Source organism: Culex pipiens, chromosome 3 (genome assembly GCF_016801865.2).
Source record: "Culex pipiens pallens isolate TS chromosome 3, TS_CPP_V2, whole genome shotgun sequence".
Lineage (NCBI taxonomy): Eukaryota > Metazoa > Arthropoda > Insecta > Diptera > Culicidae > Culex > Culex pipiens.
The window spans coordinates 39632803-39657451 of NC_068939.1; the positions used below are offsets into that span (position 1 = coordinate 39632803).

The following is a 24649-nucleotide window of genomic DNA, read 5'->3' on the forward strand; positions in this document are numbered from 1 at the left end:
CAGCGATAGATGGAGCAATATTGATATCGAGAAGATCGACAGCCAGAGAGTCGACTGTACACGCAAATAACATTCCAAAAGGGCGTAGCTTCAAAATATCACTGTTTACACGAAATTAGATTCCAGATTCGGATTCAACGGTCAAAATGACTACAAGAAAGCATATCCTAACCATTAAGACTTATGCTTGCAACGTCGGTGCAACGGTGCAACGTCGGAGTTCGCCTTGCTTCTGAATTCAGAGAAATTTTAAAAATTTTGGCACTTTTTTCGCACTAAATCTCAAATATCTCGGCACTGGAGTGTCGAAATTGAATTTTCTCAAAAGGAAAAATGTTTGCCGTGAAATTTCCTACAAGCTGCATGCAATGGTTTTGGTAAGGAAAATGGGTTACCCTAAAGCAAATGAGCATTTCTGAAAAAAAAGTCTCGAAAAATTGCGATTTTTTCAACATATATCAGCCTGGGAGAAGACAAAAACTTAAATTTTGGTCTAATATTGATAGTGCATCTTAATCGATGGACAAAAACCTATCGTTTAAGCAAAATACACACCAGATTGAACCAGTTTTTGTATTGATTCCAAGCGATTTTAGAAAATTTGTTCAAAAAAGTATTTTATTTTTCTTTACTTGTCTAAGAAAACTTTGTTCCTAACATCATAATCTATCATTGAGGATGTAAGCACCTGAAATTCCTCGACATGACCTTAAAATGGGACAGGTTAATGACCACCAAAATCATAAAAAATCTCCACATTAAATTTTGTTGAAAATATCCGGATAGTACGGATAGTGCGGATAATTATCCGGATATCCGGTGATCCGGATAACGGATATCCGCACGGATCATTATCCGGATATTCGGATATCCGGATATGCGGATAGCCGCATCCCTAGTCCGTACCAGAGAACCTTCGAAAAAATCACTTGACTTACCTGCCATTAAATTTCGTGAATCAAATCTTATGTGGAACCTAAATGTTGACGTCCGTAATAGAGAAGTAGTAGGCTTAGCATCGTATCGTCAAATGTAATCTGAAGTCCGTAATTGAAGATTTATTTCGAATTTAGAACATTTAAAAAAAGGTTAAAGGAGTTTGAAGAATCCCTAAAATTACATCGATCACATTCATTGACATAACGTATAAATCGCACCGCTAAAAATCGACTCTGGATAGGTTCATATGGGATGGATTCTTGGTGATCCCAGAGAAGATACTTTTAAATATTGGAGTAATTTAGCATAGATTGGAAGAAAGCGCCCAGAGAGCATCAGAGTTTGTATTTTAACATACTTGAGCCAAAGAGAACGATTCGGGATATCCCTAACCACGAAACCACGTCAAACAATCGTGACGCCAATGAGTAATGATCCCGCCCCGTCAAGTATCCCTTTAAAGGGCTACTACCCCCGAAACCTTCCACACGGCTCCTCGGAATCGATCCATCCGGATAATTAACCCGACCGTAACCGTAACCGTGATTGATGCCCAATCAGCATCCATCATTAGAAATTATACATATCAGTTACCTCTCTCGCTCTCTCCTTCGAAATACAGAAGAGAAAGAAAAAAAAAAACACTTTGCGGTTAATAGAAAGCCGGACTCCTCGGTTGATGATCGTTTGCGATTCGGCCGGCTCAAGCCCCCCGGATAGATTACGGGCGATCGACGCAAGCTAAAAGATCATTAATTAAAACTCTTGTTAGAAACTACGCGCAGCTCCGGATTCATGCATGAAAGCAGGCACAGATTTAGATTAATATCTGGATGAAATTGATTTCGGGCTTCGGCTATCTCTTCGAGGTAAAATAATGACGGATTATTACACCTCTAATCCGGACTCGTCGAAAGACCCGGACCGTTCAACCGTGACGCTTCGCTTGGTTCGCTTTTTTATCCCGGGAATTCTCACCCCTCTTCACCCCGGTTGGGAATCTTTTCGGCTGTTATCGTCTGCTCTTCATCTGGTAGACCATTTCGGGGGTTGTCTACGAGGGTAAAACAACTATAAACAACACCGTTCGACAGGGGGCACGTGCAACAAGTCAACACGCACCACCGTCAGGTATTCGAGAAGGAAAGCCCAACAAAAAAAAAAAAAAACCGGGCATGAATGGATGTGTACCCTTAGCAAGGATACGGTGACCAACTTGAGGTGTGCGGTCCTCCTTTGTGTTGCCAACATTCCGGGGCATTTATCTTGTTTGGGCTGCTGGTGAGATTTGTTGTGTACGAGATTTGCTACCGCAGCAGACACTCGGCATGCGTGTCCTAATTGAGTGCCTTTGTGGCGTTTTTTTTCCGGGAGGGTGACGACCCTATTGTTTGGCTTTATTTGCTGATTCCCAGTCTTGTTTGGCCAACAACGGGGATTAACAGTTTAATTAACACCTTTTTTGTCAAGAGTGTAACACAAAACCAGATTTCCACCCCGAAAACCGCCTCGTAATTTCCCATGATCTGCCTCTCCAGCAGCTCGTTGACATCGACGTCTCGAAAACCGGGCCCTCAACAGCTCAATGGCGTCCAATTCGAAAACTGTTACCCAATTGAGCGGAATCTCGACGCGGATGATGATTTTATGCAAACATCATCACTTGATTTCAAAAAGATCGGGGGCCCCCGTCTCGAAAAAGTGGCCACTTTCCCAAAATTCGAGAAAGATTTCGGGCCGCTTGATTACTCATTACCAGGCACTCGTTGCGAAGCAGAAGTGTCGAGTTGGGAGTTTTTTTGTTTGTTTGTCCAAAAGTACCCCTCTCTTTCTACACGGTGTGTTAGCAATCAAAATTGCAAATTAATCTAGCTCGAGTGGGCCCCGGTTTTAGGGGGGATGGCACTTGAGGGATGGGTTTTCGAGGGGATTCGATCGTGGGAAATCAAAACTTGAACCTTTGTCTTCCTGATGGGCCTTTGGAGTGGGGAAGGATCAAGAGCTTTTTGGAAGAGGCGTTGAGGAGAGCTAGACGAGCTACCTAGTATGATTTCTGAATGCTTTTTGCACAAAGGAAAGACTTTTCACAGAAAACAGTCTTGAAAAGTCTATCAATGTGTTTGACTGTTGGTTGACAGATAAAACTTACCAGATGGAACAGGTTACCACTTCATGTTTTCCAGCTCTTCAAATTTAACGTCACTGAATCACTACCTTGCACTGCTAATTCACAACTCACTCACATTTCACTTACCTCGTTACATTTCACTATGGAAACTTCGCTTTTCCGATTTTGAGACATCAAATTTGACGTCCGTACTTGAGGTGTCGATTGTTGATGTTTTTGTTCTACGATTAAGTTAATTTGCAACCAACTCACATTTCACTTACCTTGTTACATTTCACTAAGAAAATTTGCTTTTTAGATTTTGAGACATCAAATTTGAAGTCCGTACTTGAGGTGTCGATTGTCGATGTTTTTATTCTACGATAAAGTTAACCTAATTATTCGTGCAAAGCATTCTTCAAACCACTTTCAAGCACTCCTCCCAAACCTGCCAAAACACTGCTGAGCTGTTAAAAGCATGATTGATTGTAAATATGATCAGCTCACAGAGGGTTCACTCTGCATGGCTTCGAACCCGTCCATTCAACGATCCTCGTTGGATCTCGTCAGATATTGCAAAATCCATTCAGAGATTGATCGCGCGCAGACGTTTAATTGGGTGAGGCTCTTCTTAAAAAATATATGATCCGTTGATTAGTCTCGTTGGTAAATGATCTGCTTTCGCGCCGGGGTGATCCAAGATTTCAGAGGTCAAATTGATTTTGTACGAAACACGCCTCGGGGGCTTCATCGATCTTAGCGCGCGTATCAAAACATGGCCGTAGATTAATGATTAATTGAGTGCGAGGTCGCTCCTCAGCGTAGGCAATCGAAAGCAGGTACGTCTCACCCGCAGGGTTAATTACGTTACGATTTCCTCGCGAGAAGCTCGCGCGAAATCTCCCAGACAAAAAAAAACGCAATCAACTCTCGATATAAATTCCATCTACGCTGCCTCGTCGCTATGGGAGGATCCACCGTTATGTCCCATAATTAATCTCGACGCCCTGAATCGCCGCGGACGCGGCAGACTTGCTCGATAAGTCTCGAAGTGATAAATGCGTGCACTGGGAAATCAAATCATCAATCAGAACCGAGCTGCGGAGCAGCACACACACAGCTCACAATGAATGAATTGATGATCTACACGACTCCCTTGAGCTCCAGCTAGAGAGTTGTTTTGATTCCGCGACTCCGTGGCGCTCCACCGCCGCCGAAATCCATCACGCTGATCACGACGACGTGCACCTTCGAATTGTGATGAATTGTGGCGTGAAATGCTCGCAGCTAAGGAATTCAAATTAGACCGAAAAAACGCCGCGGATCGCTGGGGAGTGCGCGCCCTTTGACACCAATTTACGATCACCGGTGAAAGGATTCAATTTGTCAGTTTCTTCTTCCAACGGCGGACCACGTGCGCGCCTAGACGTGTGCAGGTGTGAAAAGTTGTGGCCAGAGTCACGAAGTGACGAATTCGTCTTCATTACCCCCGCGAGGAGGGTTCACCGGTGCAGCGTGATTTGCAATGGGTGCGATACGGATCGTGGAGGGGTCAAATGTTGGGGGGCCTAACCTGGTCTGATTAGATGGCCTAGGGAAAGTGGTTCTCTGAGAATACTTTCTTGCCAAGTTCAGATAGATTTTTCACAGAAAACAGTCCTGAAAAATCTATGTGCTTATTTGACAGTTGACAGATGGTACTTACCAGATTCAATCTTGTACTCACTTCATGTTTTGATGACCTGATCACTCTCCTCACAGCACTTACCTTGTCCGAATCGATCACTTCACTTTACTCATGTTTACTTCTAACAAAGTTCAATTAACTTACCTGCTATCAAACATAGCATTCCAAATCTCCGATGATACCTACAGTTTGACGTCCGTAATTGAGAAGATTTGTAATTGCAACGTTCCCTTAACTGTAACCTGAAGTCCGTAATTGAAGCGTAGTTCTCAACTCTCCCGATAGCAGGACCGCACCACGGAGCGCGGCCATTACAATCTCCCAAAAACTCACCCCTTTTTCCTGCCGCGATTCTCCGAGGGGTTATAAACGCGGCCCGTGTGTGTGTGTGGATTGATTTGAATTTGACACGCCTCTCGCGAGGGGCCACGGCCATGTCACGGCGAGGCGCGGCCGCGGAAAGCACCAGGCTCACGTGTGTGTGTGTACGTCTGTGTATAAAATGTTTTTAATATAAATTTATCTTTCGCTTCGCTTTGGCCTTCATTTTCTTACCGCGCTGTAAGCTCAGTTGAAGACTGCGCGCTCCCCCCTTTGTTTTACTTTCATTAAAATTGAAATTGTCGGTTGCGCGGGAAGTCTCTCTCTCGCGGAAGGTTGACCCGGCAGGGTCAAAGCGGGTCGGATCGGCGATTTCCATCATTTTTCGCTTGCTCTGAAGAAGTTCTGAAGACGCTGAGGGAGAGAAATGAGATTTTCAGCGGTCGCGACTAGACTTGGCGACTTTTTTCTGATTTTTGCTTGATTTTCTAATTTTTGCATCTCAAATTAAAATATCAATGGATATCATGATGAGATCCATAGATTGAAACAGAAATGAGATTTTTAGCGTTCGCGACTAGACTTGGCGACTTTTTTTTCTCAAACTCAAATTAAAATATCAATGGATTTCATGATGAGATATAAAGATTCAAATAGAAATGAGATTTAAGCGTTCGCGACTTGTCTTGGCCCCTTTTTTCAGATATTTGATTGTTTTTGGCACGTGACTCAAAATCAATTATTTGCATGATGAGTTCCAAAGTTCTAAAGAGAAATTTGATTTTAAGCGTTAGCGACTAGACTTGGCGACTTTCTTTTTAATTTTTGCTTGCTTTTCTGATGAGCGAATCATCTCAAATTAAAATATCAATGGATTTCAAGATGAAATCCAAAGATCCAAACAGAAATGAGATTTTCAGCGTTTGCGACTAGACTTGGCGACTTTTTTTTCCTATTGTTTGCTTGTTTTTTGTCGAACAAAACATCTCAATTTAAAATATCAATGGATTTCATCAAAGATTTTCAGCGTTCGCGACTAGACTTGGCGACTTTTTTCTGATATTTGATTGTTTTTGGCAAGCGGATCATTTCAATTTTAAAAACTAATGAATTGCATGGTGAGTTCTAAAGTTCCATTAGAAATGAGATTTTTAGCGTTCGCGACTAGACTAGGCGTCATTTTTCTGATGTTTGTTCAATATCTTAAGCAGTTCGGCGTTGTGAAAAAGAAATGATGTTTTCAGCGTTTGCGACTTGACTTGGCGACTTTTTTCGGATTTTTGCTCATTTTTTGGCAATTGAATCATCTCAATTTAAAATATAAATGGTTTGCATCATGAGATCCAAAGATACAAAGAGTATTGCGACATAAGCGTTCGCGGTAGACTTGGCGACCTTTTTTTAATTTTTTGCTTAAGATCGTAAGAAGTTCTCAAGACGTTGTGAAAGAGAAATGATGTTTTAAATGAAATGACTTTTTTCTGATTTTTGCTAATTTTTTGTGAAAATATTCACGGTTTGCATGATGAGATCCAAAGATGTTTGCTAATTTTTTGACAGATCCAAAGAGAAATGAAGTTTTAAGCGTTCGCGACTTGACTTGGCGACTTTTTTTTATTTTAGCTTATTTTTTAGCGGCGAATCATCTCAATTTTAAATATCAATGGATTGCGTGACGAACTCAAAAATCTCGATTCCCACCAAAACTACATCCAATTAAGCCCAAAACGAAGCGATTCATTCATCGCTAGGACGATAAATCCATCAAAGCGGCCAACGAGTTCGCGTGACCGACCAGAAGTCCCTCTCCTTCAAGAGCTTCTCAAGGAGATCAGACTCCCGTATAATAACCATAATAGGACTATAATCACAACAATTTGCTCACTGAGATACACATTAATTACGGTGTGGTTCTGTGAGAATCCTATAAATTACCAGACGCAGACCCTCGTGCAGCTCAGCAGTTGGCTTTTCCTTCGATCTTAATTGAATAAACATCATCGAGTTGTGTGAGCCGTCTCGAGACGCATCGCCCCATGCTGTGCAAACATCCAACACGGGTCCATCGTCTCGAAACGAAAGTGAGAAAAGAAATTATCCGCCGAAGGATTCCCATCCTTTGAGCTGCGTCCCAGGATTGGAACAGGTTTGTGTCAGCCCCGGGGGATAAATTGAGGCGATTTAGCGGCATTTATTCCGCTTCCCTGCTTCTTTCTCTCGTCGTCGTCGTCGCCGGGATTTGTCTGTCGAAGAAGACACGGTGTCGATGTGTCAATATTATAGTGAAGAACTGGCTTTTTCTGATGGTCGCCCGGATGAGAGGGGGGTAAATTGCCGGACATAATCTTCGGCTTGGTCGCAGATGTCTCATGCGGTGAAAGGCCTTTTGAGGGCTTTCGGTTCAGATGTAGCGTGTTCTCAAATCAATTTCAATCGTAGCACGGCAAACTTCTTAATTGCTGAACGATTTGCTGAGCTTTATCTACTCGCTACTAGATGTCGCTGGTTGTTACCGTCGATCTTGCATGCAAGTTTCGCATGAAAGTCGTGGTTCGACTATTCGCTACAAGATGTCGCTGGCGCATATTTGAAGGTAAACGACGTTTCGACCGTTTCCAATTTGTCTTCGCCAGGGTCAAAGTGCATCTATTATCGCTTTGAACCCAATTAGGATTTCTCTATGATCTGTCCGAGTTAGCGCGCATTAGACACCCCAGAAACCATTACAATCGGTACAAATTTTACGGACGTCCGAGTGGTCGGAGAGAGCTATTCGCTCGAAAGTGCCATTTGCCATAAATCACACCCCGTGCACTTGGGGGCTGCACCAATCCGATACGGTCCGGTAATCGGATATCGCGGACCACCTTGCTGGTTGGTTGGCCGTTTCGCAGAACATGTTGTGGGCCCAACAGAACTTGCCGCCGCCATGCGTTCCCTTAAATTTAATATAATTTATTCATTCATTTATTACCGCCATAGTCTGCGGGAAGAACTGTGCACCGTTTTGTTGGTTACGTTCTGATGAGCACTTCTCAAAAGTGCTAAAACTGTAAGTGACTTAACCCCCGCCCCTCCTTTTGACGTTCTACTCTCTGGGGAAAAGTCATCACATTTCGCGCGAGCGCGTTGAGAAAATTGGCCAGTTTTTCAGAGTGTGGCAATAATTTTCGTATAAATTTTATAATTTTATGGATTTCCAACTTGTGTGATGAATGAACCGCCCTTTTCAAAGGTAGAACCCTACCGTTGGGTCATAAAAGCAACCGTCGGAGGGGGCGGTGCAGCAGAAATTCTTCAAAGGTTATGTTGTTGCACTCTCTGTGGCTGTGTGTGTGGGCAAGCGTGCAAATTCACATGTGCTGAACCCTTGCGCCAGGTTGCGAATGGGGTTATGATTTTATGTTGCGAACCCACAGACGGCTCGTCGTCTCCCGGCTCTGGTCTTCTGTCAAGAGTTCAGTGAGAGGGGAAATGTGCGAATTCGGGTTTAACGATGGTGCCTTGACTCGCATTTTTATGAATTATCTCCATAAATTTAATTATACGTTTTGATCAAAACAATGTTGTAAAAGGAGGAGTTTGAAAGTTGAGGGTAGGCTGAACATTTCATGCGTAAATTTCCAAGAATTTTGAACCGAAAAATGACTTCAAAGTTCGTTAGCTGTACGATTTACTAAGTTTCATCTACTCGCCACTAGATGCCGCTGGTCATTGAAGTCAATCTTGCATGCAAGTTTTGTACGAAAGTCGTGGTTCATCAATTAGCTACTAGATGTCCCTGAAGTAGACTAGTTAAGAAAGCCTGAAAAACGGGGTTGACGTTTCGACCGTTTCCAGTTTGTCTTCGACGAGGCCTGTAAGTACTTTCCGTGAAAAGAGTCAAATCCGTCACATCAATGACGTCTCTGTATTACCATTTTACCGTTCAATATTGGCACAAAAATGGTACCGTTTCCCACGGTCCAGCACCATTCAACGCATTTCCAAACAATTATGATGCGGTTTAAAAGTGTTACACAATTAAGTACACACAATTTTCTCTCCCCTTCTCTCTCTCACACACACCATTCATGCATTTCTCAACCCGAACCAAAACGATTGTCACTTGACACATATTTACATGGCGTGTTTTCTTACTTCTTCTGTACTCTTCGTCTCGTCGATTTACATTTCCCATGTCCCCAAAAGTCAAAATAAATGCTTTCTTCCACCTTCGTTGCCCCCCTCCTGCGATGCTGCTGCACGGCGAAACAAAGTTACGTTAAGTTGGGTAAAAAATACTATCTCAAAACCGCAATTTCAATTTCTCATGGTGGCGCGCAAAACCGCAAAGCGGTGGCGCGTCTACGAATTCCGTTACGTCAAAATTTCACTTTTCTCTGCGCGCGCACTCCCTTTAAAAAAAATGTGTTCACAGATAATAAAGTAATTAATCGCACCTTCTCGGGCACGCACTTTTTCCCAACCAGCGCACAACTCTCCTCAAAGAGTGAGGAAATTAAAATCGCATTAATCATAATATTTGCGTTATCAAAGAGTGTGGTGCCAGCAGTTTTGTTATATATTTTCCCTGCTTGCGACTCAGTGAGACGACAGGTACACAACACGAAACGCTCAACTCAACTCAACCGTACTTTATGGCATACGGGTGCAATTCGGTTTGCGTTCAGTTGTTATGACTAAACTCTCGCACACGGTATCACACGACTTTGGTAGCAGCAGCAGCTAGGGTGCAATAAAACTTGCAAAGTGTTTTACATTCAATTAGTGTTAATATTTTATGCTCCACCGCCAATGCCGGCAATTGTTGACTGGAAAAAATATGTGAATATGACCTAGTTTGTCAAATTTCAACGAATAAAGAGCTGACTTGAGTTAATTCAAATTAAAAGTACAAATTTTCAAACCGAAAATTCCACCTTTAGCCCCCGGGGCCCACAAATTCCAAATATCGTGACCAGTAGCTCTTGCTGAAGTTTTTGCTTGTAATTTTGTTCAAGTTGCATGCAATGACGAGTGTTTCCGCTTCGAAAAAGGGCAATTATTTTGCCCAATTGGGGCTTGGCGTTGCCGGGCAAGGCCGGCCGTACGCCCCGAAACCATCAAAAACAATTACCGATGAAAGGTGGTGAAGTTAGGGTAGAGAGACATTTATTTGGTTCTTCTAGAAAATAATTAAAAAATAGCTCAGCATTTACTTCGCTACCAATTTAACCTTGGTCACTACCAAAGTTTGGTAGCGACTTTTAATCGTATTCAGCGTCTTGAAGTGATAACAATATTCCTCGGTTTTTTGGTTTGCTACCAATACTCTAGAAACTCATCCTTGTTTGTTACCAACGTTTGGTAACCACTCTTAGTAACCAACAGTAAATTATTTGGAGTCGCTTCGAGGTTTCGAAATCGCTACCAATAATTCAACGGTCATTCCAGTTCACTACCATCACTTTTTAAATTTATCTTTGCCCGTTACCAACGTCTGGTAGCCATCCTGAGTACTCAACAGTAAATGATTTTGAATCGCTACGGAGCTCCTGAATCGCTATCAATAGTAGCAGGGATCTCTGTCTCGTTACCAATGCTCTAAAAATTCATCCTCGTCCGTTACCAAAGTTTGGAAGCAGTTCTGAGTCGCTAACAGAAAAGGATTTTAAATCGGAATGAGGATCCAAAACCGACATCCACAATCTTTTCACTTTACTACCACTACTCTGAAAATTAATCTGCTCGTTACCACCATTTGGTAGCCTATGTAACTAACTGTAAATTATGTTGAGTTACTACTAGCTGAATCGGTAACAATAATGATCTCGACTTCTGAAAATATTCCTTGTCAGTTACCAAAGTTTGTTAGCAATTAATAATTTTCCGTTTCCAAAGTTTGGTAGCCACCCCGAGTCACTCACAGGATAGGATCTTGAGCAACTGTGAGGTTCCTAATTCCTTCTTCTTGTTCGCTACCAATGTTCTAACAATTCACGGTTGACTGTAGAGACAAACAATCAAGAGCATTGGTAGCAAACATGTGCAGTCCCTTCATATGCTACCAATGTTTTAGAAATTAATTCTTGGTCATTACCAAAGTTTGGCCTTTGACTTAGTTTGCTACCAATGCTCTAGAAATTGATTCAGTGAAATTCAATTAGTGACTCAGAGCGGGTACCAAACTTTAGTATCAAACAAGAATTTATTTCTAAAGCATTGGTAGCAAACCAGACTACCAAACTTTGGTAATAGCTTGAAACTTTGGTAATATCCTGATTTGCTAGCAATTTTTCATCTTGCCCCGTTGGTTCCTTCTAGGAATGAATTTTCGATCGTTACCAAAGTTTGGTAGCCGCTCTGAATCACTAACAGTAAAGGATCTTGAGGCCCTGAGAGGTTTTCAAATCGCTGTCAATAGTTGCACAGCAAAGCAACAATTAACCATAATAAAGTGCTTGCGACTCAGAGTGACTACCAAACTTTGGTAACGACCAAGAATTAATTTCTAGACTATTGGTAGCAAATCAGGCTATTGCCAAAGTTTCAGGCTATTACCAAAGTTTGGTAGCCTGGTTTGCTACCAATGCTCTAGAAATTAATTCTTGGTTGGTACTGAAGTTTGGTACCCGCTCTGAGTCATTGACGGTAAAGGCTCATGAGGCCCTGCGAGGTTTCCGAATTGCTGTCAACAATTGCACAACATAGCAACAATGAACAATAATTTAGTGGTAGCGACTCAGAGCATTGGTAGCAAATAAGGCTACCAAACTTTGGTAATACCAAAAATGAATTTCTCAAGCCCGCTTTAATGTCTAAAGCATTGGTAGCAAACGTGGGGACTGCACAGGTTTGCTACCAATGCTCTTAATTCTTTGTTTTTGTACCAAAGTTTGGTAGCCAGTCAGGGTCGCTATCACTGAATTATTGTTAATACTTACGAGTCACGGCCGACGGTTGGAAGCAACCCTGAGTTGCTAACAGAAGAATAACTTGACTGGCTACAAGATTTCTGATCGGTTACCAATAGTTACACCAGAGCTCTGGAAATTCATCCATAACCGTTACCAACGTTTGGTAACCCATCTGGGTAATTAACATCAGGGGATTTTTAGTCCCTTCGTGGGGGACCGCTGCCAAGTTCTACGATTGTTTTGGTTCGCTACCAATAATCGGGGAATTCTTTCTTGTCCGTTACCAACAATTTTTAAGCTACTCTGAGGCACTAATAGTTGATGGTGAGTTACGATCGTTCTGGTTTACTATTGAAGCATTAAAAAATCTCCTAGTTCGTTACCAATATTTGGGAGCAACCCTGAGTCGCTAACAGCAAAGTGTCTTGATACAATACAACCTTCCTGAATCGGACTTTTGGATCGCCACTTAAACTCTGGAAATTCATCCATGCCTGTTACCAAAGTTTGGTAGCCATTCTAAGTCGCTTTTAATAAAGGATTTTGTGTCGCTTCGTAATTCTTCTTGACTTGCTACCAACAGTTTTACGACGGTTTTGGGTCGCTACCCAAGCTCTGGAAATACAATCTGAAAAGAGTAAATATGAGATTCTCAACATTATTTTATTCGCTACCAAAAGTTACCAGTACTCTGTGATCCATTGTTGGAATATTCGATAGTCCGATTTTCTTAAGCCAGATATCTCCCTGAAATTGGAAAAATACTTACATAACCTCAATGTTACGAAAACCATCCAATTCTGCCGGAAAACCCCTACCGAGCTCATCCAATTGTCAACCTCCACGATCCCAAGTCGTCACCAGCGGCGGTGACACCTTTCGGCGTTGGTCAATCGTGCCCCTCCTCATTAGTCGTCAGCCGGTACCATCAAACATCCAAGATTTCTTTTTTTTTCTATAATTACAACGAATGTCTCCACGCGCGCGGCCCGATTCGACAGGATGTGTCCGTCAGTATTGGAACTCCAAGCGGCATTTCGTCAACCAAAGTGAGATGTCCGTCCACTTCTACTGAGGATGGGGAACTCCCGATTGATCGACTGATCTTAATGACAGCGTCACCCGCGGGTTTTGCGAGATACTCCAAATGCGACAACATTAACTGAGAAAAAACTTTGCGGGTGACCTCCGGGGGTCTCTTCTTGAAGTTTTTGGTTTTCGCTGCCACTCGGTTTGTTTGTTGGTTCATCACTCAACCGTGGCGATGACACGCCACCGCGCGGGATTGACGATAGTCAATCATTCAATTTGGATTTTTCGGGGAAATTTGCCTCTAGTGCGCCGTAATTTGAGCCGCGGTGGAGAGAGGTTTATTTTTGGGGGACGAAATTGAGCAACACTTAGTCATGATTTGTCAACTTGAAGGTATCGGGAGATATCGGGGTTCGTACAAAGTTGGCAAACGATTGACAGGGACGGAGTGAGGAAGTTAGCAATACGTAATGTGCTTTGAAAGTTGGTAACGGAACCAGGGATTTAGTAGCATGTGATTAAGCATATTCATTTATCGTTCGAGAATAGCTGTTAAGCAGGCTTATCTTTGATAGATGGCAATTACAAAAAAGCGTTCAAATTATAAACTTTTTCGTTGGTAGCAGTTCACAAATACCTTGTTTGCATTGGTAACGACTTGAAACTCATGAAAATATTGGTATCAAACGTGGATTTTCGTGATTTTTTGAAATACTACACTCTTGGTAGCACTACATCGTGACGGCCATATTCATATCACTACCAAGTCATCCAATCTCTTAAGAGTTGCTACAAGGATCTTGAAATTCCATTGAATTGCTACCAATATATTCATGGTAGCAAACATTGGTAGCGACATGTGTAGCACATGCAATAATTGGTAGCTAATCAAGAATGCCACAAAGTTAAGCGTTATCTCGAATCTAATGTCTGAGAACAGTCACTCAAAGGTTCTTTATCTCGAATCAATCTCATAACGGCATAACACAATCATTTCACCAAGCGTTTTACACAACAACAAAACTTTAAGAACCTGGAGCTTTTCCTGCACCTGCACCAACACAAAAGCCCATGAAAAGTGGCAATTTTCCTTCGCTCTGCAAGCAGGGTTACCAGCTCCACCTGGGTGTGTTTTTTATATCCAATTTTACACACAAATTATGCACTTGGGAACCTTGGAACCCGACAACTCGTACTCTGAATTAATTGTAGAGCGCCACGGCAGAGCCGATAAAGTCGAGCTGCGAGAGTCCGGGGCCAAAGGATAGGCTACAATAATTTTTCCGAGCACGCAATAAATTTAAATAAGTTTAATGCGCTGCCAATCGCAATTACGGCTGAAATGAGCGTTTGTGCAGTTTTTGTGTGCTTCCTTTTTCCAACAAGTGCAAGTGCAACGATTAAATCGTTGCTTTTTCGAAATATTTTTTTTCCTCTGAATTTGCGTTTTCCGCAATTTGTGATTGCTTTAAATTACGGCAAACACAATGCTGAAGGCCAGCATTAATACGTGTGAAATTAACGTGATTGGACCAATTTGTAATTGTTGTTTTCTTTCTTTTTTTTTTGCAGCTCTACGAAATCAACGATGATCCCAAGCGGAAAGAGTTCCTCGACGATCTGTTTCTGTTTATGCAGAAAAGAGGTAAGTTTTTTTTTAACTTGAAATAAGCGTTTATTTGAACCAGCTGATTACTTTTCAGTGATTAATGATTTGTTTGATTTCGATGTGATGACAAAACGAATTTTCGCCTTTTTTACATTATCATTCCGTACACGTTCAATTATTTTTGCTAGCAATCACCCCTTCAGTTTTCTTCCCCTTGCAATTAGACCTCTTTAATGAGCAGAAAAAGAAGGGTGTTTTTGTTTTTATTACATTTAATTGATGGTTGCTTTATTGCTTGTTTTCGGGGATTCCGATATTGAATACTCGTTTTTTTTTGCCCTGTCCGGTATCGTTTCACGCTTGTCTCGAGAAGCATTTTGATTTATGTTCACCGGTTTCTTGCTCATCTCCAATCCCTCACACAATAAAAACACATTTCCCGAATCGATTAATCAAAGCTGTGAGTGATCCTTGGTTCGCCAAGAAGAAACACACACAGGGTTGAGAACACCTCCTTCGATCCACGTGTTCAAGGGGAGGCAAAAGGAGAACAAATTTAATCCTCTTTCGAAGGTGAAAATCTTGGATTTCAGTACCGAGTGGGACAGGGTTGCCAACTTTCAACAAAGCTGCGTGGAATCCACGCAGGAATGTTGACAACCCTGGTTCGGCCGAAGCAGCTCCGTAATTTTATAAGTGACCATATCGCTTCCAGGAAGCCCTAATAAATAATTAGAAACCGAAGTCTAGTGGCGTGCAAGGTCTTCACCTTGGGCTTCGTGGCTTATCGTTGTTCTTCGATTGATGGATGTTCCGACGACGACGACGACCGGGCATTAGCATGTTCTCTTTCGGGGTGTCGTCTACGAATCGTGGTACCGATACCTGTGCACAGGTAGCCGGTACTTATTCACTCGATACGGGTATCTTTTTCGTACACTTCATGAAGACGCTTGAATTATCGAGAAATGGCACGTATGCCGGAAAAAAAAGGTACACGGTAGAGGACGATTGCTATTTTCCATAAATTTTATTGTTTCATTGCAAACTTGGGCTGTGTTATCTTTGTGATGTCGTCAGCAAAGACCCGGACTACCTGTGCCTATTTACCTATACCAGGAGGATTGCGGGGACTGTAAAATAGCCCCAGACGGGCGGCGATGATGAGTAAGGGATTTCCGGACTACGGTCGGAGGCTAGTCATAAAGTACGGCGATTATGGGCAAAACAAGCAACAAAGGATCGATGATGTTGATGTAGTTGATGAGTTATTGCAGGGAGATTAATTATTAAAGATGAGTCATACTTTTGATTTCCATGATTCTCAGTGATGGATTCCTAATATTTGAATAATTCTGAACATCATGATCGGCAGTGAAAAAAGAATTTTAATGAACCTTCACTGAGATTTTTTTTAGAAAGGTCACTTTCTATTTGGAAGTGAATATAAAAATGAATAAAAACTGTTACTACAAATAACAGAGAAAATCATGAAAATATCGTCATTGACTCATTGATGATATTTTGAGAATTTGGGAGAGATTTTCATCATCGTGCTGCACCATGTCTTGCCTTCTGAGTGATTTTTTTTAGAAAATTGCTGGCCAGGATTTCCAAGTCCTGACGTTACATTGATCCCGAGCAGACGGAAGTAACTTGAGAATAACATTTTTTATAACAAGATTTGTTATTCGTCGTTATGTTTTTTTTTTGTTATTGGATTGCTATTGGAATAACAGATTGATAAGATTTTTAGTTATTCTTCGAACAAATATTTGTTATTATTTTTTGTTATTTTAACAACTAATCCTATCATCCCAATAACAGTTGGAGTTATTCTTCCATAACAAAAAATGTTATTCCAAAGTTGTTTTGGCTTTCAACCAATATCGGACAAATAAAAAAAAATATGATAACATAACTGTTATTAAACTCTTATGCAAAAATTGATTTTTCAAGAAGATTCCATAACACTTTCTGTTATTTTAACACTATTTGTTATTGAAATGACATGAATTTTATTATTACCGTTTGCCCGGGGATTCTCTTGATTTCTAGTGGCATGACCCTCCGTAATTCAAGTTTACTATTGTTCCGGACAATTCTAGATTCATAGCTCTAGTTTGTAGACCTTGTTCCAGTTAATCCAGATCCCACAAAGCTCATCACCGCTCAGTTATCAATCTTATACAAGCCCCATTTTGATATTGATCAAGTTCTAGGGAATACCTCCAAGTCCCTTCCCGCAAAAGATCAATCTCAACGGAAGTGGACCGAAGAAGCGAGAGTCTCAAGTAGACCATCCACTTGATTCAGCCCGTAAGGACCTCCCGCCAGGCGGAACATCTCGCCCGGTAACGGCCAGCCATTTATCAACGTGTAATTTGTCTTCAGCTCGCGAGCTGAAGAGCAACAGTTGGGCCAACACCTTTCAACGCGCTCTCGCGCAGCGATTCCGGAGTTTGGATATCAATCGATCGCTTTTCGGAAAAAGATGCCAGCTTTTGCACTCTTTGAAGTGTCCACACTGGGGGAAGGGGTGACGGGGAATCCCGTTTGATCTTTACCCAAACCTCCATCATTTTATAGCCAACAGCTGGACGCAATTTGTCTTGTTGGTGCGCAACTTGCTTGAAGTTGGATCTGTAACACAATTTTTCCCCTACCGGGGATTTGTTTAATCCGGCGCAAACTTTCCTGGGAATTTTGGACGGCGGCGGCGTCACAATGTCTGGCTTAGTCCGGTTCTTCAAATTGGTTGTGGGGGGGATCCCCGCGTCAGGATGTTTACACGATGGCACGAGCGCGGCGGTACACGATTCACTAAAAATCAAACATTGATCAAACCTTTGCGCGAAGGGTGTGAACTGGATTTGAGACGACGGTGCTGTCTCTGTAGTGGGATTTTCCTCGACGGGTAAACAAATCGATTGTTCGGGATGGGGAGTGTGTGTTGAGTGATTCAAGTCGTCTTTGAAGATACTTTTTTTGGTACGTCATTCAATTACGAGATCTGAGATATTGGAGAAATTTGTAGACTCATCATTTCGAATCGACATTTCCGATATGGGTTTCAAGGTTTCATATTGCTGAGTAGTATCCTTATCGTTTCACAGTGTTGACAAGGGTTTTTTAGTTGGATTCTTGAATGAAGACGGTCAAATTCACATTTCGAATAGTAATGAGAATTTGTTACTTGGGCATTTGGTGTTGGTTTTCTCAATATGATATTCTAAATTTTTTAAATTTCTTAAAAAAAAATAAGATGTGTTAAAGTATGATCTCAATAATCTTTCACCATCATGCTCCTCGAATAAAGAGATCCAACCAAATCAAGCAATTTATCAACTCGCGTTCGTGTATGCGATTCAACTTTTTTTTCCCTGAGGGACCCACCATGTCGAATGTCAGCCCTAATCTTCCTCCAAATGACGCTACATCGCCCCCACACCGCTGGCTGGATTGCCGGCCAAATTCCACATTTCGTTTCGTTCGTAAAATGTGACAAATTCCATTAGAGCCAATGTTCCAGACCTTCTTGTTTTCGCTTTTTTTTTCGTTCATAATATTTCTGTGAGATATAGAAGTTCATTTATCGTTTTGTTGTCGCGTTTGACTTGTTCGCTTTTTTTTTCGCTTCTCCCTGCATTATTTAAGAGGAAAAAAATGAAAAAGTGGGTGGATTTCCTTGATATCGCGATATAAATTATAGTCGGAACAATTTTGTGCTACATTTTTTGCCAGCGTGGAATGGAATTCGTGTTCGCAGCTGGCCCTATCAATTATTCCATTAAATCCGCCCCAAATGAGGCACGTGTAGATTTTTTTCAGTGCAGCCACTTTTATCCACCCTCGATGAATGATCCAAACCAGCGGGATCGGCTTCGGTTCCCATTTTTGATAGTCTTGGATAATTACGAAGAAGAAAAAAAGTGCAATCACTCGAGAGGTAAACACACCTCACCTCAGAACAAAAGTACCGACTTCAAAATATTTGTGGAAAACACGGATTTTTCCCCCCACCCAGAACACGTTTAACGACCCACTTGCGTGGGTGGCCAGGTGGTTCATCAGTGGCAGATCGTAATTCTCGTTCCTCTCTCGATCGTGAGTTTTCTCATCTTCCACGATCAAGCGTGTTATTTTTCATTTCAATCAACCGCAGTGATCGGATTCTTCTGGGAACGTTGGATTTCGTTATAAATCACATTAAACGGCTATAAAAGATTGTTCTGGGGATTTTCTTGGGAAAGGCCGCCGTTTTACGATTAAGGGAGAATTTCAAGAGATGACTTGTTGCATTCACTGAAATTCTCGAGAAATACAAGGGAATTTTGGCGTGGAAAATCTTCTCGTTTCACAAATTGCGAGTTTATTTTCCACATCTTTAACGAATATTTTGAAGGCCCGCAGAATCAAACAAATAAATCCCCACTAACGACTCAAAAAGCGATGATTGAAGGATTTGGCTGCTAAAACAACCAAAAAAAACTAGAGAGCTCTACACTGTGAAACATTTTCTCCTCCTAAACTCTTTTGTTTACATATTAAATTTATTAGTTTCGGTCGAGCTCTTCGTGGTTTTTTGATGTACCGCCACACGGTGGCGATCTCCCGACCCGGGGCGATCCCAAATTTGTATTTTATAGCCCCAGGAATCTCGGAGCTAAATCAACACCCGAAAGTTGAATCCGAGTTTGTCTGTGTGTGTGGAAAAGTGTGAAATATGTGTGTGAATTTGGAAGAGTGTTTTGGTTGGATTCAGATTTCCTATAATTGGCTACTGATGAAAAGATCGTTTTTTTTTATTCTTTTGAATAAACTGTAATCTCACATTTCTTACATACACAGCAAACAAAGTAGTAATCCAGTTGCGTATAAAAGGCCTGGGTGTAAAATAAATATTGCATTATTTTATGCAGTTTAATGTGATTTTACACCCTGAAATATGTATATACGTATATCCTTTCCATTCCTCATCGGTCTGATGGCCGAGTGGGCTAAGGCGCCAGTCCGTACTGCTGGTGCTGGGTTCGAATCCAGTCGGTTGCATTTTTTTTTGTGTTTACAATACTTGTACATGCAGCGTGTAATATTAAGTGTCTTATTTGACGAAGGTGATGTGCATGCTTTTGCATACGATTTTACCATCGGATTTTGCTGTGTACGCAAAGTCGATAAATCAAATTTAGAATCATGAAATGCGGAACAACTTACTGAGAGGAAAGAGCTCCCAAACTGGTATTAAAATTGGCTAATCCGAGAGCAATCGAGGTAGGGCGTCCAAATTTCCCGAGAAACGGGAAAAATATTTTTGGAATCCCGGGAAAATTTCGTAACAGTCATAAAATCTATGTTTTCATTATATTTGTTATGATTTTCAAGCTTAAAATCATAGAATTAGCTCAATCATAATAATTTGTGATTATGTACACTTCAGCTCAACAAGGACGACAGTTTTTAAAATTTAATTTCTTTATTGTGCTTTGGATTTCAAATGAGCTACAATGTGTAAAATAAACTTATATAAATATATTTCTTTTTTATATGACATGATCAGAAAAGCTTGAACAATTTCTTTGAAAATTTCTCAAAAAACGAGGCGACAACAAATAAAATGACACCAGTCAATGTAAAATTTTAGATAAGTTTTTAATTTCATATTTTATGTAATAAAAGTTTATGCAACAACTTTCTAAAAAAAGATTTTTTCAAACATCCATGTGGGTAATTCTCCGCCAACTCACACAGCAGTTGCCCCGACCCCTCTTCGATTTGCGTGAAACTTTGTCCTAAGGGGTAACTTTTGTCACTGATCACGAATCCGAGGTCCGTTTTTTGATATCTCGTGACGGAGGGGCGGTACGACCCCTTCCATTTTTGAACATGCGAAAAAAGAGGTGTTTTTCAACAATTTGCAGCCTGAAACGGTGATGAGATAGAAATCTGGTGTCAAAGGGACTTTTATGTAAAATTAGACGCCCGCGTACTCAGAATTCTGAAAAAACGTATTTTTCATCATCGAAAAAACACTAAAAAAGTTTTAAAAATTCTCCCATTTTCCGTTACTCGACTGTAAATTTTTTTGGAACATGTCATTTTATGGGAAATTTAATGTACTTTTCGAATCTACATTGACCCAGAAGGGTCATTTTTTCATTTAGAACAAAATTTTTCATTTTGAAATTTCGTGTTTTTTCTAACTTTGCAGGGTTATTTTTTAGAGTGTAACAATGTTCTACAAAGTTGTAGAGCAGACAATTACAAAAATTTTGATTTATAGACATAAGGGGTTTGCTTGGAAACATCACGAGTTATCGCGATTTTACGAAAAAAAGTTTTGAAAAAGTTGGTCGTCATCGATCATGGCCGTTCATGGTCACCCGCGACAGACACGGACGACGAAACAAAGTGAAATGCAAAAAGCAACTTTTTTTTTTACTTAAAAGTTACTACCGCCAACTACGTAAAAAACAGGAATACAGTTCGAATATGTAAGGAGATTCTAGAGCAATAAATTTAAAAATCGGTGTTCTGTGAAATTGTTTTGTTCTGTTCCTGTTTTATCCAAAGTCATTTAAAACTTCATGCAAAAAATGACTAAATATTTGTCTAAACTCGTTTCATTTGTCCTGATTTGCCCCACATGCCAGTGTTTGATGAAAAACTTTTTTGATTTGACTTTTTTTTTCCAGATTTTAAATCATAAATACCGTCATCAGGGTGGCATTGGGTCTGGGGGTGAGATTGGGTCATACAAAAATGCTGAAATTTGTATGACCCAATCTCACCCCCCAGACCCAATATCACCCCTGATGACTGTATAAGTAGATATCTCAATCTTTTAAAAATATATAAATCAAATAGGAAATATTTAATTCGCTAGGCATTTTGCAGATAGGTAAACTAAATTTAACAATTTTCCTTAATACACTGAATATGCTGCTGGTATTTGCCGAATACAAATTATTATGTTTTAAAGTTTTTATCGATCATGAGGTAGGTTTTGGAAAAAAATCGGAATTTTTGGCCCGGGAATTCTCGGGATAGACGAACATTTCTCTTGCGCGCTGAAACAGCTCTCTGAATGCACTCGAATATATTCCAGATGTTTTTGGTGCCCACGAGTGAATAATACTTATAATCATTGTGGCACTGTACTATTAATTCAATGTTCACATGATCGAATCACACGGTTTGCTTTTTTTACTCATTTTTCTTTGCAACTTTGAAACTGAGAGCAAAATGCTCTCAAATCCGTGCTCTGAACTGTTTTACTCACAGTTCAAGAGTTCCTTACTCTCGGTTGGTTGCTGTGCATCTTTGGGTGTAAAAATTGATTAAAAAATCAAACTTTAATATAAAAAAAAAAACAAGTTCAAGTGTCCACTCCGGGGAGTCTTACTCACGCCTAGACAAACTATTCACCTTTACCGGCGGTCCAAACCTTCCTCACTGAACCCTTCCCAGCACCAAGTCGTCACCGGGTCGAAGTGAGTAATGATCGTCACGAGACATGTGTTATGACACTGGCTTTGGTAAACAACTTCATCGCTCTTCTTGCGGCGGCCTCCCTCCACGAGCGCACGATTTTGGGGACTTGGGGAGGGAAAAGAGTCAACCCAATAAGTGGTCCACGTGAGGAATTTGATGAAGTCCCGAACTGCTGCCGGTCGAACAGATGGGAAGCATGAGAGCTACTGTTTGTAAACTTGTGGGCAAAATATAAACAGTTTCTCTACTTTGTAATATTAATTATTGGAAGGGATTTGGGGAAAAGCATCGCCGGAGAGAGGGGAGAAATCTGGCGGAAAGTGCTACTCAAATGTGAAATATGGTCCGCTGACATGTGTCCTAAGCCGTTGGCTTAGGGCCCCCCACTGAATGTCACATTAATTGGATTGGGGAATTAGATTTCTGTCGGAAAGATCATTACAGCAAAAAGTTGGCGGAAATTGGCGCAACATTTGCTTAGTTTGTTGTCAGAACTTTATTTGAAAAACAAACATTTTTAAGGCAACAAAAACAGAACAAAAATATTCAACTAAAGCAACGAAGCAAAATCAGAGCTTTAAAAGTGCATTTACCGACGGCAAATCTGCCAAAGGGGGCGTGCGTTTCGTCGTGTGTTCCCTAATCAAACGAGACAAGTTCAAAGAAAAAATCGTAAAATTTACTTGATTCGCTGCGCGTTCCCCGGCTACAAATTTCTGTGTGGCATAATTTTTACAGCTGAACATGAAACGACGAAAAACTAACGTCAATTCGAAAAATGCATTCATTGGTTGCAAACACACCAAAAAGAAACTTCTTCTTAGAAGCCGTCTCGATTGGATCTCCTTCCTTAAGCTTAAGGTGAAACGCAAACGCGCCTCCTGCATTTTTTTTACTTCAAATTTCAAGCCCCCCTTTATTTCAGGCGGGCTAAACGGTGAAAAAAAGCAACGATTCTTGAACTTGTTTCTACGCGAACAATTTGCTGCACCTTTTATATGCAAATTATATGCTATTTAATGTTATGCGCACATGTACCTCTTCCCTGAGAGCGCGAGAAAGACACTGCGAGAGTGCACAAACCTCCGCGGAGTGCCGGCCATGAATACATAATAAAATTATTAAATATAATTACGATTTCGCCGAGAGGACGGCGAACGCGACGATCTCAGCGGCAGGGTTGCCAGCAATATAGATTTGTATTTAAAACAAAACTAAACTATTTTTAAATGTGCAATTAAAAGAGTGAAATAATATTTGAAAAAACTTATTTTTCTTTTCAAACAAATAAAACTAAAATTTAAAAAAATAAAACAACGTAAAGGAAAAACACAAAACATAATTTAAAAAAGTGGTCTTGTTGTGACGAATTTGGTTTGAGTGTTTTATTTTGCTTCTTTGGCCTCGTCAGCAGAGGTATAATAACCGGACGTGCATCGTAATAAAATTGGACTGTTTGAGGGCTCACCGTGGCCATTGCAAGATCCCTTGTTTTATGTAGTTCATTGGTTTCATATGACTGCAAAGAAGTTTGTTGAGAAATGCGGCCATCTTCGCTAAATTTTTTTTTTTTTTTGCTAAATCTCGTTTTTATCCACCGTTCCAGAATCAATTTAATCAATTTTTCATCAATTCCCAACCTGATGTTAATCGGATTTTCGTCGCTTCCATCTAGACGTCCTCCCAGCAGTGCAATCACTGAATCTCCGATTCAATCTCCCGGGGTGGCCTCACGTACAATTGAAATGCCCCGCAGTCCCCCCCCCTCCTCCTCCCAGCAACTTCCGCCTCCTCCCTCCTCGGACGATGCAGCTCGCGCGAACGAATTATAAATTTGATTTCAATTAGCAATAAATCTGCTATCGTTTTAACACCTTTTTTATAACGATCGTTAATTCGCGGCCGCCGCCGTCGTGTGCTGTTTTGCATTCATGTCTTTTTTCTCATCTCTTCGCGGAACCTTTTCTCTCTCCTCTCCTCGCCCCGTTGCTCACTTTACCGAAATTGACAGCTCGTAAATTGATAAATTGAAGTGTTATTTTCACTAAAAAGGGCTGCGCGCGCTTTCACGCCTTCGGGATCGATTAGCTGCGATCACGAAATCCGGGCTTGCCTGGCGGTGGCCAGGACCCTATTTTGGAACATTTCCTAAAAATCTTTAAAAATATAAAAAAAATCTAAGAAATACAAGATTAAAATTTATAAAATTAAGTCATAAAAAGTGCATTTAGTTCTACTCAGTAAACTAAATCAAATGATAATTCAATCATAAAATTTATGAACCGCCCCTGTGTTTGTGTGTGCCTGTACTCCAGTCAGATAAGACAACACATAGGTACCAAACTTGACAAGACGCGAAAGCAGAGGGGGGGACGCAACGTGATAACAGCAACAATTTAACAAGACTTCAACAAATTTATTTATTGGTCGTTTCTCATGCTCTCTTTGAGTGGTCTCGTGCGCTTGCATGCTGCTGCTGCTTCCTGGGTGGCTCAGCGCTCGTGTGTGTTACCGTCTCTTTCTCTCTTATTGAAATGAATCTATATGCCTTTGTTTTAAGA

General features: G+C 41.0%; 1 protein-coding gene across 3 annotated transcripts in view; it reads left to right on the forward strand.

Moving 5' to 3' along the window:
• The window catches only part of LOC120427034 (protein dead ringer-like), a 149892-nt gene that overhangs the window by 94714 nt on the left and 30529 nt on the right, over positions 1-24649 (forward strand). For all 3 annotated transcript variants that reach the window (XM_039591863.2, XM_039591861.2, XM_039591862.2), the window contains exon 5: positions 14558-14630. In XM_039591863.2, the coding sequence (XP_039447797.1) occupies positions 14558-14630 (73 nt within the window). The remainder of the gene's footprint in view (positions 1-14557; positions 14631-24649) is intronic.